Genomic DNA, 16,140 nt, shown 5'->3' on the forward strand with positions numbered 1-16,140 from the left:
GTGCGACTCGCGCGAAAATCGACTAAGTGCAGATAAAAATTTTTTTTAAGTTCCAGTAGTTCTGACGGCAGTTCTGGACGATATTCTAAGAGTTCTACAAGAAATTATTATGGGTGGAGACGATCCAAACAGTAATTAAGGAATTATTCGAACTCGAAGGTTTGCCACTGCTAATGATGTTATAACTTTCGATGGTGATTTTTTAAACAATTATAAAGATTTGATGTTTTTTATTTATCAGGAACTCTAGAACTCGTCGAAAGGAATCAAATACACTATTCAGAACTATTCCTGCTTAATATTAATTTTTTTTTATTTTTTGTAATTTTTTTGAAAAATGGAAAAAAAAATTTTTATATCAGGAACTCTAGTACTCGTCAAAAGAAATCAAATGAATTATTTAGAACTATTCGGTGCTGATTTTAGGTGTGAAGTTGGCACCCCCATTTTTCAAAGTGTGAGTTCCATGTTATAACGAACGGAACTCTTTTTTAAACCTATCAGGAACTCTTCCTTTAGTTCTGAATAATTCAGAACTCTTAACAGAACTACGATTTTGTACCATAGGGGTGCCAACTTCACACACCCAATATATTTTAAGTTTCTATTTAAAATGTAAAATATAAATTTAAATAATAAAAACTTTAGTATTTAAAATTTTTTTCTGATATTCAACTTTCTATTTAGACATGTCCATTAATTAAATTATTCAATTAAGACTGAGTCTAAATATTTATGTCATAAAATTAATTATGCCATCAGAAAATTGATTATGCCATTTTCCATATGAAATACTTATAAAAACAAAAGCCAGCTTCATAGAGGTAAAAACAAAGATAGAATAAAGAAATAGAATGCTCCAACAATAATCTAATCAGACACATAAGATACAAATATTATCCTACCGATATAAAATATTTATAATTACATTTAAATATAGCCTTACAGTTTTCATAGAATAGAGTACTCTAAAGTTCTCTCGCTGGCTGTTTCCAATGTCCAAATTTCGCGGATCAATCTAACATCACTGAGTTTCAGGTATTACTGCAAGACAAATTATGCAAAGCCACTCCTCCGCGTGCCCCTGTCGCATCCTCCGCGTTGCCCTGCACTCGCCCCATTTGCCATTAATCTTGTCCATTGTTCCCTTCCCGTGCGAAACTACGGATTCTAGAGCCGTCGCATATTATTCCCCCGTGCCTCTCACTTCTCCTTTGACCTCCTCGCCTCGCGCAGTTTCTCGTTCTGAAGTTTCGCAGAAGATGATCGCACCGAGGCGCCAGAAGAGAATGAGAATACGAGAGAGGAAACTCCGATATCGCGCGGAGCACTTGCGCTTTTACGTTTGCCACTTGCAATGCACCATTACATGCACGTACGCGTGGTATTTCGTAATCAAATGTACTGTAAATGCAATGTGCATAACCAAACCGTAAAATACACATAGAACTCAATATAAAGTTCTTAAGGTAAAAAAGAAAAAAAAGAAAGAATACGATCGTAATATATATTCTTGCCAACAGCATAAAAACCAAGAAACACTGAGGTAAAAATAAAGCGAGAAAGAAAGTGAAATATATTCATTACTTATATTCTCCTTTAATAAAAAAAATCATGTAATATGTATGTTTCTAAACGTTAACAGATTGTACATAAGTTTTAAATTTTATATGCTACACATTTTCTAAACGTTCATATTTTTTTCTTGAGAAAAAAATTAATAAAATTTGCATTTTAGTAAAAAATTCGATTTTTCATTCTATCTCATTTGTTTATCTTCTCCCATACTTTTTTCTATAAAAACAAGTGCTAAGAAACCGTTCAAAATATATTTTGATTGGATCGAATTATTAATTATTCTCTCTAGATTCACATTGTTTTCCGAAGGAAAACGGAATAATTAGAATCCATTTCAAACAGTGCCATAATAGATATTCTGTGCTATCGAAGCAAAACATTTACTAACAATACATACGCGAACAATTAAGTCGTAACCCACAAGATTTCGTGCGGAAGTAATCGCGTGCGGGCAAAATCAAAGTTTATTGAGCTCAAATCTCGTTATTCCTCTTCGGGAAGTATTCTTTTTCATCCCGAAAACTAGAGAAGTTTTCCCTGCGGACATGATCGTCTCGAATTCATTACGCCGGTCAAAACGAAAGGAGAAATGAGCACGAAAGCGCAGCTACAATGAGGAGGTGAGGCGAAGAGATGAAAGGAGGGGAAGCGAAGATCGGAATAAGTTTGTGCGAAATTCGATAATTACGTGATAGGATCAAATATAAAAGTTGAGCATGACATAATTACAACGACGAAGGAATTGGAATACTCGCGTAGCGTAATGAATTTCGTCTAATCGATAAAAGAGACCGTCCACCATTAAAATTATACCACCGCCGCATAATAGCGACATTAATGTAGAACGTGTATTATCAAAATTATGAAAAGTACAGTTCTTAATGAGTGACAATTATCTAATAGTAATATTACACCATTATATGCACTTTAAAAATTGGAATAATCATCAGGAAGAACGAAGACCTGTGCCACGTTTTGTTAAACTTCTTTATGAGAATAGATTCCGTGCATGTCGATTGAACTAAAAGCCTCATGAATAAAATGAAGATCATGCGTAAAATGAGAACAAATTTAACTTTAAATATTCAATTTCCAACGTGAAAGAAAAAACTATAAAAAGACAATCTTATTCAGCGTGCTGCACTGACTCGGGTTTATTTGAAATTTCTACAAAGCCTCTGTTTTAGCAACAAACGTGTGTATGTTGTGTAGTAGACAACAATAATACAAACACAGCACCAAAGTTGACTGAATCTTGGTCCTCTACGGGCTTCATTTCCTGAATTGTCCCAAAGGAAATATTCAAACAGAAATAGAAAAGCAGTAAGCACCAAAACACTACAAAATTATATAGATAAAATTTGCATAATGTTTTATTTTGTGAAATCGTTATGTAGAATAAATGTAAATTGTATATAGGTAAATAAGTTAAGATAAAAATTTAAATTTCGCAAATTTCTTCAATAATATACATAGACACAAGAAATCTTCAAATCTTCAGTCTCTTAATTCCAAACAAAGATTACCGAATTACTTTCGCGCAAATATTCAGATTTTAAATATACAAAAATTAAAACGTAAGAAAATTAGCATCAAATGTTATTATTACAGAGGTAAAATTATTTCTAAATTTCTTTAAATATTCACAAATAAATATCTACTCATTTTTCCATTGTTATTCGCGTATTATTAAATGCATTAGATGGATTGCAGTGTCAATATTAAATACACGTTACGCTACGGTGCAAGCGACAACAACAGGTGAAGGCTGTACAAAGGAACCACCTTGGGAAACACTCAATCTCAACTGTACGCAAAACGGTAATACGGATACACGCCAGTTTGTTAGTTTGGTACGTATGTGCCCACATCGTGGCCTCGCTGTGAAAACAGTAATCAAACTTCGGTTCGTACAGGTCGAGCAACCCCGACGCGTACGCTTAAGAGGCTACCCTCTGCATCAGCAATCTCTGGTTACATTTCCCACATGCCCACCGCTACCACGTGTTACCTTCATGTGAAACTACCAACCGTGTTAATTCGATGTAACGTACGCAACCAAGTCGAATCGAGTTAAAAATAATAAAGAATGCAAAGATATTTATTGAAGATGTACTAATTAGGCACCACGAATTTAATAATCCAAATATATGTTTAAAGCAATATATATTTTTTTATAAAAAAATTTTGTATAAAAATATAACAAAAGTTAGAACGAAGCTCCAAGTTTGCTCGGTAGTAAAGCCACTGTTAGAGTTCGCTTCGGTAACGGCTCTTGCGGAGCTCTTCCCTCCCGTGTTTCCTTCCTCCCGCATTAGTAAACTGCCTGCTTCCTGCAGCACGGCCACTAACTGTTACCCCGTCGTCTTAATGGACCGTTTACCCCGGCCGACCGACCAGACGACCCACCGCCGTCAGATTACAAGCTTGACCGCCGTCACTACACTTGCTTAGACTGGCACTCTCTCCTAACATACTACCTGGGACCAAGAAGCAGCTTGATGGCTGGTACCCATAATGAATGCGGCTTAAGCTGCGGCGACAAAGTCAGAACTTGTATTCTCAAGGTACTGCCTCTACCAACGTTACGATGTTCGCGCAATCACGAGATTCGACGACATATTGTTATCACACTGACGACAGAAATGCATTATTACTTTAACTTCAACTCTCAGTTGACTCGAGACTTGACATGTAACATAACAAAACGAGAGAGAGAGAGAGAGAGAGAGAGAATGTAATAATTCCATTACTAAACTGAAGATAGATCAAATATTACCACATATATGGTACCAGAAAATATTAATGTCAAGAAAGGTAATATAATTTAAAAAACTTAATATTATTTATTTATCATTGCATATTTCTGTATCATTTCTAAATCACAGTAAAAATGTATTTATATAATTTTTATACGGACGTAAAACATTAACAATTTTCCAGATATAAAAGCTTTAAACGTTTTTAGCATTAAAAAAGCATTATATACCGGGTTGCGCGTAATATAAAAATCATTATGCAAATAATGTAACAGAAAAAAAGAGATAATACAATTTCGCGAAGCTAATGTCAGTGAGCGAGAAAAATGTTTAAGAGGCGAACGATGCCTCGCCATACGATATTATATCAGGATTTATGAAAAAAAAAAACGAAGTAAACGCGTCGTCGCTTGTGAAATGAGGTACGATAAAAGCAGAGTCGCCGAACCATTTTTGGCCGCCACCCTCTATTTAAACAAGAACAAAGGAGAATCGTCGGCGCAGACGCTGACATCGAACGACGCGTATGGACTCGAATCGATGTATATATATGTTGAAAATAGATAATGTCAAGCAGTATTTCAGTCGCCTTTTTTAACGCTGTCGATATTTTGTCCTTAGCTCTGACTTTCCTTCAAAAAGGCACGAAAGCATGTTGCAATTTAGTTCATATTGACGTAATAATTTGCAAAAATCGATTATCGATATCACGACACTTCAACCACTATCGTATAAACTTTGTTTCTTCTAAAAACTATAATTTCGTGTACTTCTAGAGAAAAGTGAGAAAAATTTAATTCTTCAACATGTAAATCATCCGAGATTAGAAAAAAATTATATTATTGCAATGTTGTCTATCTTTCAACTTCGACGTAAACTTTATTCGAAATACCAAACAAAATTCGAGAAACAAAAATATAATTATAAAAAAACCAGAGGTTATCTCCTACTGTGACGTTTTTACATATCAAATTTAAATTGTCACGCTCTTCAAAAAAAGTCTCTTCGAAAAATAGTACGGTTTATAATTTGATATGTGTATAATTACAAACAATAATACAAGCTTGCAACCATAAAGAAAGAACAGTTCAACGCACTAATGTTCATTTTGACAGCGGGTAAGAAAATAATTATTCAATTGCATTACTCTCTCGTATAATCGATATCCTCTTCCTCTCTCGTTAATATGAAATAAATTGCTTCGTCGATTTTTCATTGGCAAGCGGTTAGCAATTGATATTATCATTATAATATAAATCATTCAATAAAAAGTGATAGTCATGAATAAATTCACGCATATATTGTTAGGAGTGAATACGAAGCCGCTCCATATTCCAGGCTGCAAAGCTATCGCTATTGTTCGCGATGAACCAGCTAGGAAGAAGAATAAAATTGCGGAACCATTACCATCATTGACGTTAGGTTAATGAGAAGTATTATTTATCAAGCACATAACGATCCTTTAATGGGTATCCGGCAAAAGAAGTACGAAAGATGAAAAATAAAACGGATGTCATTTATCGAATAAGTACATGTGAATAAATCTATCTCTGGATCGTAAATAGAACTTCTCAATAACAATAAAAATTCAAATAATTGTTAATTATTTAAAAAAAAACATTAAATAAGTAATTATTGCCATATTGTGTTATTAATAAATAATAATTAAAATAAATAATAATAAATAATTTAAATTATAAACTAAAAATGATTAATATACTTTATTCAAAGCCATATTTCAACAATCATTTCGTACACACATTTATACGATGTTAAAGGCAAAATATTTTCTCTAATGCAACTGTAATTTTCTCAATAACCTCATATGTATAACGCACTTTAACAAATGCACCAAAAATAGAGCATGGAAACGACGATACCATTCTATTTCTAGATTGCTGTTTGTCAAGCATTCTTCAGACGGTATCTGAATCCTTACGCAACTCACGTTTTATCGGAGAATATCCTGTATCGAAGAGTCGACGGCACAAATCTCTTCAACGCAAAGACTTTTTGCAAAAGAGCGGCTGCCTCGTTATCGAATCGGACACAAAAACTAACGAACAGGTTTTTCCGTACGTATTCCTCCGTATGTAAAATTGCATAGTCTTTCTACAAGTGATCTTGGTTTTTCTACTTAATGTCACAAATTCAATAACTACTGATTTAGATTAAATTTCATAAAAATTTATGAGTAGTATCAATTGTAAAATATTAAATATGTGTGACAGCTATTTTTAGATAAATGAAAAAATTATTAAGAAATTCACACAAATAATTTTAAAAATTTATATATATGTAAGTAGTTTTTCACCGTCAAATTTATTACAATTCAACAAAAATATACATCTAATGCAAAATTTTTTAATTTTACTATCTGCGCAAAGTGTTAAATATTTCTGAAAAATGCATTTATTTTTTAAGATTTTAAATCGTTTTGAGATCCTTCTAAATTTATTAAAACCATATATTATTATTTTATAAGAAACTAATAATAAAAATTTCTACAAAACTTTCTTTATCAAATTAAGAACAATTTCATTATAGGGCTTTCGTATAAATAGCAAAAATTTTTGGACTACATTTTCACAATTTTTAACGTGTCGGTTAACCTATTCAAGATAGTTGATGCAAATATTAGAAACATGCATATTTTGAAGTTCATAAGGTATAAGATATAGGTTTTCTTGACCTCTTGATCGATCGTTGCTTTTATCGCTGTCGCATCAAGCATCTACTCGATCGGCAGCAACAAAAGTACGTTTGGAGAGAGGCCATTTGCAATAAATTTACGAGCGAGTCATAGGTGCTGATCCTTGAGAAAAACGTCGTCGATCTTGACGCGAAACGACTGATCTCGTTAGCCAGGAACCTGGATCGTGGGAAATTGGTAGTCATCACGGAAATGACCTAACCGTGGCAATCCTGATAAAACTCGAATGACTCGTCGTACCAGCACCCAATCGCTTCTCAGTCGCGATCTCTCACGGATCAGATGATCGAGAGAGTCTGTCTCGAGCGAACAATCAAGAATAAAGCAATCAGATAAAGAAGGAAAGAAAGAAAGAAAAAGAAAGAGGAGAAAAAAAACGTCGCACCTCGCGATGGTCTCAAAAGCGGTCAAAAACTGAATGCGTCGTTACACGAAAGTTATAAGCGAGTGAATTGCGAAGCGATTTTGTTCCGCAAGGATTCCTTATGTCCAATAAAATGAAGGACCTCTGGGAAAGCCAAGAATCGCCATCGGTTGATTTCGTAATGCGTCTGTACGTGATTTACGGGCTACTGTACTTCTTCGTTCTGATACTCGACTATTTTTTATGGACGAGTAAATTTTCCCTCTCCCCTTTTGGAATTCGTCAATGGATTATCCGCACGACTATGTGATAAATAGTTGCAAACTTTGAAGTTATTATTTTTGTCAAAATGTGACTTTGTGATACTTATATCACGATGATCGAAGTACTTCCTGTTGTTTAAATAAATTATTTGCTAATATACCACTCGATTACGTCTTTATTAATTGCACACAGGAGAAAGTGATGTTATGGCACTTGTAGATATTCATTCGTAATATCTTTGTTTTTCAATAAAGAATTTTAATAATTACGGAAACATTTGTAATTATGGAAATTTGTATACTTTTAGTATAGCCCGACAGTTATATAGTGACACTACATGCAAATACATAACAATCGGCATTTGTTAAAAAGCATTTTTACTTTTAAACATTTTAAAACTTTTGTGGTATATTTTAGCAGTGAATTGCACATACTTCCTTATACTTTTTAAACTTGGGAATATTATATATTACACAAATGTATGTACATTTAAAAGGTTTCTTTGTTATTTAACATTTTATTCGACTATACATATTAAAATTATACAAAGTTAAACAATAAAAGATTTTACTAATGCAAGACCACAAATATTTCAATCTATCATAGCTTTTTCTTCGAAGTTTTCATATCAAGATAATTATTCGATAAGTTAATTGTTCTGCTGCTGATCCATAGTTTATATTATAACATATATTACGGATTTTTAAATAACTGTAGTCTACATATTGAAAAGCTCTCATGTGTCTCTGCACAAATTTGTTTTACGTTTTACGTACATATATTTGCATATATTCTGCAACATTTTCTCTTGATTTTGATTAAATATGTAATTTTTTGTGTTTTCAAACACAAAACCAATTTTTTTAATTTATTTTGTGAAAAACTCACTATCTCTGTTTCTCTTCGATCCATTATCCAGTATCGTCACATTTTTATAAATAACATCCAAGTATTAGATATTTTATAATTGTATAATCTAATAGAAATTAAATTTTCTATTAAAAATATTGATTATTGACAAAGTTATTGTATAAGGTGTAACTAGGAGAATTACCACTTCTCTTCTGTTAATTTCATTGACCAAGAACTTTTTTATAGGATTTTATAGAATATCTCAGTATAAAAATAAACAGTATAAATAAAACTGTTGTGTCAATGCCAGTGCTAGAAACTTCGCGAACTATGTTCTCTCAGCTACGTTTTTCAGGTCGTATCCGATTTGCACAATGTACATATACAAGGGTACCGCGAATTATTCATAAAGTTCCTTTTGACGCTTCATTGAAATATAGTGCAGCACGGTTACACATCTCATTTAGCATAATATACAAAATCTACGATAAATAAATTTACCACAAGAAATTAAATCGTCAGAGAAAACTTTAAATTTAACTAAAAAGGAAACTCATTTGCATCTCAAATGTTATCGATTACATCAAGCATGTTGACTTGATTAACAATAACATCAAATAAATATCGTAATCGTCAAAATGAAGAACAAACTTTAAAAAAATTTACACGAATCTTACTCAATCTTTGCAAAGTTGGTAAGCTTTAAAGCGTTTTTTCCCCTCTATTAATCTATACGAGTGTTTTTAAAAAGAAAATTTATTGTTATATTGTGATATAACTTAATTATTCACATTATTAATAGAAACTTAATTATATTAAAAAATCAGAAACAAAGTACTAGTGACTATGTAAAAAAGTCGGACATACTGAAAAAGAAAGAAAGAGAGAACGAAATAGTACGACAGAGAATATAACGTATGAAAAAAGGGACTAAGAGGCTCGCTAGACTAACAGTCCAAATGCGCAGTTGATGTTGCAAAAATCTATACTCTCCCCCTCATCTCTACCTAGACGAGAAACCTTATTTCTGTGTCGAATTGAATCATCCCTCCTTCGAGAGTGCAGAATGCGATCGAGAATGGAATGGAGATGGGATATATTCAGCTTTTACGTGAGATGCAGCCGTATAGCCAGCTGAGCCAATAAAAAAAATGTCACGCCGTATATCATTCGGCAACTATACATATATGCAATATGCATTTAATTCTCACGATACTATATACTAATTAATTACTTTAAAATAAACGTATATTGTAGCTAACCATTCAAATATTTAGATTGCTGCGGGATATTCATTTAATATATATTTATATATTCTAAATATTTATTTTGCATCTGCACAAATTTGTTTTACGTTTTAATAAAATTCTTACATTGTACGAGAAATGTACATCTGCCGGAAATTATATTAAAGTCTAACAAAATTACTTTCACTCGCTTCATAATCAAAGTGTGCCGCATCATATATCATTTGCACACAAAATCAATACGAGAATCGACAGGAAACGAAGCGACCAAACCAACCCGTAAAGCCACGCGACTTTTGACGATGCAATAAAACTTCACGGTTAACTTCTATCTTATCAGTTCGCGCTACCTTTCTATTTTATCGTGTACGTGAACGGAATGTAATATAATAGTATTCACCACTCACGTATTCCACATGTATGCATTGCACTGTGATAGTAAGAATCATATATACATTTCTACATACATATTATATGTATATATATTCGTTTTCTTTTTATCTTTGTGATCATGATCTGATCACAAAGCAAGTATAACACATTACACCTAATTTCATGCTTCTACATTTCAATATGCTGTTACAACCCTTACCAAACTAGAATGTATGCTGTGAAATATTATTTTTATTTAACATTTTTATTTCATATCAACAAAAAATCTGACAGCAGATACGAACGTAAAAAAAGCTCCAAAAAGAAAATATCTCTTCATATAATTAAAATCTGAAAGAAAACCGATACAAATGCGAATAGGAAAAAAAGGAAAACAATTTTTTTTTTTAAAGAACAAAGAATTTCGGACACAATAATCCGCATAATAATGAGAGATATTTAAGATGTCGCACAAATATTCGAGTGCCCGCCTTTATTAATAAACGCGCTAGATAAATGGAATTAATATTCTCGTTCAAGTGACCGAAGGTGGAGTGAGTTTCTCGTACTCAAGAATTCATGGCGTGCTGAACGTGCGATTCGGCAAGAGAGGATTTCGCCCGGCCGATAGGAAACCGACGACGAGAAATAATAGAGGGTCAGCTGCGCGCAGCGGGGATGTCATCAGCAGTCGCGGCATAAAAAGCTACCTCTCCCCCATACAACGTCGTCGTGCAATTAGCACGGCGTCATACAGTACAATCCCGGCGTCAGCGCGCGACCACCCCACAACAGCCACCAACATTTCTCATTTGTCTCCGAATCCTGAGAGTCGCATGCCGGAAAATTTTTATCCATTTTACACGACGTACGGTAAACGTGACGCGATCTCGGATGTGCATATCGATTTTGCGACTAAACAGATAGCGACCCGTAGAAATACAAAAATAAACATGTGGAAATAGAAGATGATACTCGCTCATCACACTCGTCTCTAACATGCGTTTACGGATAATCTTGGAACGTTTATATAAAAAAACATCGGTAATCTTTGATTTATCGCGCTATTCCAATTATATTTACATATATACAAGCTAGTATCATCAATGCTAATTAGATTGATTATAATTTATATATTATAGATATTTTTTTAAATTTAGTCAAATTAATAACTTTTTTCTCAGTGTAAATGCGCATTTACACGCAATTGTCACCAAATATATTGTTTAAAAACAATTGTTTCTGACTTAATGTAATTTTCATTGTTGTCATCGTCATGGTTTACAATGGATTCAGCTAATCAGCATGAATGCGACTAATCGGCATCACCATGAACGCGGCTAATCCGCTTTCGCTCAATACGACGAAATATCATGTCCGGTCCCACGAAAGCTCAGTTCTAATCCGCTTTACATCACGTGAATACGCGATCTACACCCAAATGAAATACGTGTCGCACTCCATACCTATCGCTCACCTGTGCATCGATATCTGTTCGCTGTCCACGTAACGTTTACGGTCCATCGTAGAAGAAACGTGTGTACATCCCTTCGATTTTGCACAAGTTTCACTCTCAACATTGTAATAGTTATTTAATGCACGACAAACAAGGCAAACTTTATCTTAAATATAAGTAGTATTCAATATTTTTAACGTGTAAATTTCTTATTAAAGATAATATAAAAATAGCAATTTCCTTCAGTTGTTTTACGGTTAAATAATATTTCGCTGTAGAAGCGAAATTCGCAATACAAATTACAATGGTCATTGAAATTCGGCATATGTTTACATATTTTAAAAATATATCTTGAAATTATTCTCAGTTCGTAAATAATTCACAATCTTCGTCTTCCTTATCAGAATATTATTTTCATAATCTTATTTTATTTTTATAAATACTCGGTCGAACAAACCGTACGAAGTATAGGCATTGAGATGCTTTCAATATCCTTTTGCGATTGAAACGGGCAAATTCTATTATTCCCGATCAAAGTGAAAAACAAAAAGAGAAAGAGAGAGAGAGAGAAAGAGAGAGAAAGGAAGAGTGCGAGAGAAAGTTCGGGGCATCGAGCAAAATGCGCGGATTCAGTCGGATGTTACGCGTTTGCGGTAATACCGACGAAGAATGGATCTATAAGCGTGGCTCCGCAAAGATATGAGAAGGGTGCCGCGAACTGACGGCCCATTCACTCCCTGAGCTCTTCGGGGAGCCATGAAAAACCAGCTACCCATCTAGATTTTCCTCGCTGATCGATTATTTGCAAGGGGGAATCGCTTCGCGGCTCGAAACTAAAACTTCCGGGATTTTGCGTCCACGAACTTTTCACATACTCGTAACGATATGTAACGCGACGAAGATATATATATTTATTAATAATACAATATAATCGAAACACACATATTTTCTCTAATTACTTAAGAAACCTCGACGAAATTCTGCGTGAAATTTCCGTTTGCGAAGAATTAATTAATGCGAAGAAAAGTAGCGAACTATGCCAAATTCACGTTCGAAGAAAGATTGGTTTCTGGCCAGTCATTTATCAATGCAATTGCAAAAGTTTTACATAATTATATCGTTAAATACATACGCAATGCGCCATCTTTAATTGCGCATAATTGGTTTTATCATGCAAACTATTAGTATTTTTATATTGGTGCAGATTTAATTTTTTTTTTATCTGTCTATCATAAAAGAACGTCAATTAAAATCTATAGAGCTTAGCCCGTTCTGCTGCAAACCAACTACCGGCAAATCCCCCTGTTAATTGTTTCATAATTGGAAGTCTTCCGATTACCTAAGGTACGAATAAGCAGACGCCGTAGTGCGCGGTAATTAACTATTAATTACACGCAATGTCCTGTAGATTGTAGTTCTAAAATCACTTTAGCAACTGTCTTACACAGAAAGCGAAATCTTAAAGATACAAAAACGTAATTAAAGTGATGTCCCGTAAAATTTAATCACACGTTGAGTTATTATGTAAACACATTATTAAATAACACGTTACAATATAAATATAAATATAAATACCAATATAACAATAAATAAAAAATATAAATAAAAAAGAAAGTACATCATACTCTATAAAAAATAAACAAAATATATAAAATTATAGAAACAACAAATATTTAAAAAAGTATCCCAATTTACAAATTTTCACTATATGTTTTACGACCATTATCGTTATAAATCGTGCGATTCGTAATAAAAATGTATCTATAACGGTTTTTTTTCTGCGTGTTTTTCGTGTAACATTTTACTGTTATGTAAGGGCAAAGGGCAGGCATTATCTCGATCTTAAGAATATTACACGATAAGGCTAATTTCCTTTCTCACGTGCGTTTTAGTACTTGTCCGTTTGCCCGTGATTACGTTTTAATACGTGACCGAGTCACGCGAAGCGCCACGTTGGGATTTCCGCTTACACAAGAATTCGCTCGAACCTGCGTGAAGTAATTTTTTACACCGCCGGCAAAGCCCGGAATCAGAATGGACGGATTATACCTTGGAGGGGCTGCGTCAATTAAGGGATAATCACGCGGTGTTAATGTACGTGTATGTCGTGAGGCACACGCATGCACCACCACGCAAAGACGATAAACCCACTCGGTGCGCTTACATCCCCATTCCCGCATACGTGTGTGTGAATTCGTCCCGGTTACGACGACGACGAGAGGCGGGTGCAAACTTGTGTCCCGGACAAAGTCCGATTCTATCTCGGTACGTTAACGTTACCGAGGTGAAGAGGGAGGAGAGGAGAGAGGGTGAAAGTAAGCGGCGACACGCGGGTGGAGGATGAACAGTGGAAATGGTGAACAAGAGAAATGGGCGACGGTAACGCTTGAGCTATCTTCCGTCTGGCTCCACCACTACATTAGCCGGCTTATCCGCTCATTATAAGGACAGACGATCACAGCCCCTTCGCATCACCTCCTTCCCCTTCCGTCAGGGATCAAGAGGTGTCGTTCTTACCTGCCGAGAGACTTCGCGGTGATGTCAAGTGTGGTCGAACAAGTTGCGAGACAGGGAATTCAGGTGCCGTGATTCATTAAGATATTGAAATTATTATCGATACTCGCGAGAAAGAAAGAGCCGCTGGTTGACAATGACAATTTTTAAAAAAAGAATGCTCTATTATTTATTCCGATTTGAACATTTCAACAACGGGATTTCGTTGCAATATTCAACAAGAGATGTTTTCCGTTTTAATTTTATCTTCTTTTTTCAATATTTATAAGTGTTTTTGCAACAAAGTATTTTTTTCAATTCTACTCTGTCAGCAACTTAAACATGTACTATAAAATTTTAGCTAATTTTGCAAGAGTCCTTAAATGTCTTACGCAACAATTTAAAACATTATTCAAATATTTAAAGATGTCTTGAGAATAAAAATCTAAAACACGTTATATTCGATAAATATATTGAGAATATTTTTAAACACCTTTCAGAGAGAGAAAGAGATATATATATATATATAATTATTTTTTAGAAATTTCTACAATGTTTACTAAAATTTTGTAAAACAAAAATTTCCTAAGAATTCCCGAATTTCCTCAAAATTTTCAAAATTCCAAATAAAATTACACAGAAAAAAATTAATTTCAAATCTACTCTTCTATATAAGCAAGAAAACATAACATCTTTAAACAATTTATTAATCTTGTACGAATATAATTCGCTTATATAAAAAATTTCGTATATCTTTAGTAAGGAAAATATATTCTCATTATTCAATAATAATTTTCATTGAGTTGGGAAAAAAATATTAAACAAAAAGTAGCAATATCTTCAAACAAATAATTAGAACCTTTTAATATTAATCTTTTTTTTGTACCAATCTATTATCATCAAAAATCATATTTGGTTATCATGTTTTTTAGATTTTCTATAATATTGAAATAAAAATGTAATATTTTGTTAAAATTTAAGATTATTAAATTCTTTAAAGATTTCATATACGAGATAATAATTGTTAAATTAATACTAATTTTTTCTGTATTTTTCAATTCACAGCTTTAAAATAAATTTATTTTATTATACTTCTTCATGTTCCATAATCATACAATTGCAAGGAAAAGCCACTTAAATTTTGAATTAAATTTGAAAAAATACCCCCCAAAAAATAATATAAACTACATTTAACATAAATCCGTAATATAAATTTAGCTCACCACAAATGAGAGAATTCGAAAAGTGATTAAACCGAAAATGTTTTATCATTATATTTTAGAACAATGTATTATCATTAATTTATTAATAAAAACTCACAAGAGAATGTACGTCGATGTGTATGCTATATTTATTGCTAATCGACTTACCAAGAAAAAAAAACCTAAAAAACAATTTTGTCAGAAAAGAAGAGAAATAAAACTAAATTTAAAAATATAATTCAATTTAACCACTTTTCCTGAGTACCAAAAAAATCCCATAATAATCCTCAATTTTCAAGAATAAAAAATAAATTCCCATCAGCAAACTCCAAGTTTTCCCGATTTCTCCCGATAATATAATAGAAATTAACTCTGTGCTTTCTACAAAATTATCTCCAACCAAAACTTTTTAGACATCTTTCAGAGATAACCTCCAGATATATTCTGCAAATATCCTTGACAGGATATCTTTAGATATCCTAAGTGCTTCCTAAAGTAGCTAAAACAGGTCGTTTCATAAATCGCACGATAATTACCGCCGGATAATTAATTAATAGCGAATCATTTTGCACCGTTTCTTTATTCAGCTTTAAATATAGAATCGGCTACACTTTACGAACGACAGGTTTATCGTCCTGTCGCCGGTCGTCGACAATATCGTGATGTCGAAAAACGAGAGATGGCGCTTACAACGTAAAAATACCAAAAATCGCGCGAAGCTAGATTAAAACTACGTCACACATAAGTATTAACCCTCGCCGTACGTAGGCTTCGCGGATCAACGGGTCCACAAAATTGCGGCGGTCACGAAAAATGCAAAATGAGTAAATCTACTCACCG

The 16,140-nt window shown here is 33.4% G+C and overlaps 2 protein-coding genes across 25 annotated transcripts in view; one reads left to right on the forward strand and one right to left on the reverse strand.

Annotated features, from left to right (window-relative positions):
- LOC105833385 (dystrophin, isoforms A/C/F/G/H) overlaps positions 1-16,140 on the reverse strand; it is a 459,023-nt gene that overhangs the window by 401,476 nt on the left and 41,407 nt on the right. The gene's annotated exons all lie outside the window — the stretch shown is intronic.
- On the forward strand, positions 3,754-6,527 carry LOC118644706. 4 transcript variants are annotated; one of them, XM_036283843.1, is made up of 3 exons: positions 3,754-5,455; positions 5,676-5,759; positions 6,232-6,527. In XM_036283843.1, exons 1-3 carry the CDS (start codon positions 5,437-5,439, stop codon positions 6,432-6,434), a joined length of 306 nt encoding a protein of 101 aa, XP_036139736.1. In that variant the 5' UTR covers positions 3,754-5,436; the 3' UTR covers positions 6,435-6,527. The 4 variants fall into 4 exon arrangements, 2 of the variants coding, with proteins under 2 accessions (XP_036139736.1, XP_036139735.1); XM_036283842.1 differs by having other exon boundaries at positions 3,761-5,455; positions 5,646-5,759; XR_004962452.1 differs by having other exon boundaries at positions 3,763-5,455; positions 5,646-5,871.

Source organism: Monomorium pharaonis, chromosome 3 (genome assembly GCF_013373865.1).
Source record: "Monomorium pharaonis isolate MP-MQ-018 chromosome 3, ASM1337386v2, whole genome shotgun sequence".
In the NCBI taxonomy this organism is placed as follows: domain Eukaryota; kingdom Metazoa; phylum Arthropoda; class Insecta; order Hymenoptera; family Formicidae; genus Monomorium; species Monomorium pharaonis.

Excerpts from the sequence above, each read along its gene's own strand:
- LOC118644706 (XM_036283842.1), top strand. Across the intron at positions 5,760-6,231 it reads ATTACCATCATTGACGTTAG|ATTGCTGTTTGTCAAGCATT; the intron begins GTTAATGAGAAG and ends TTCTATTTCTAG.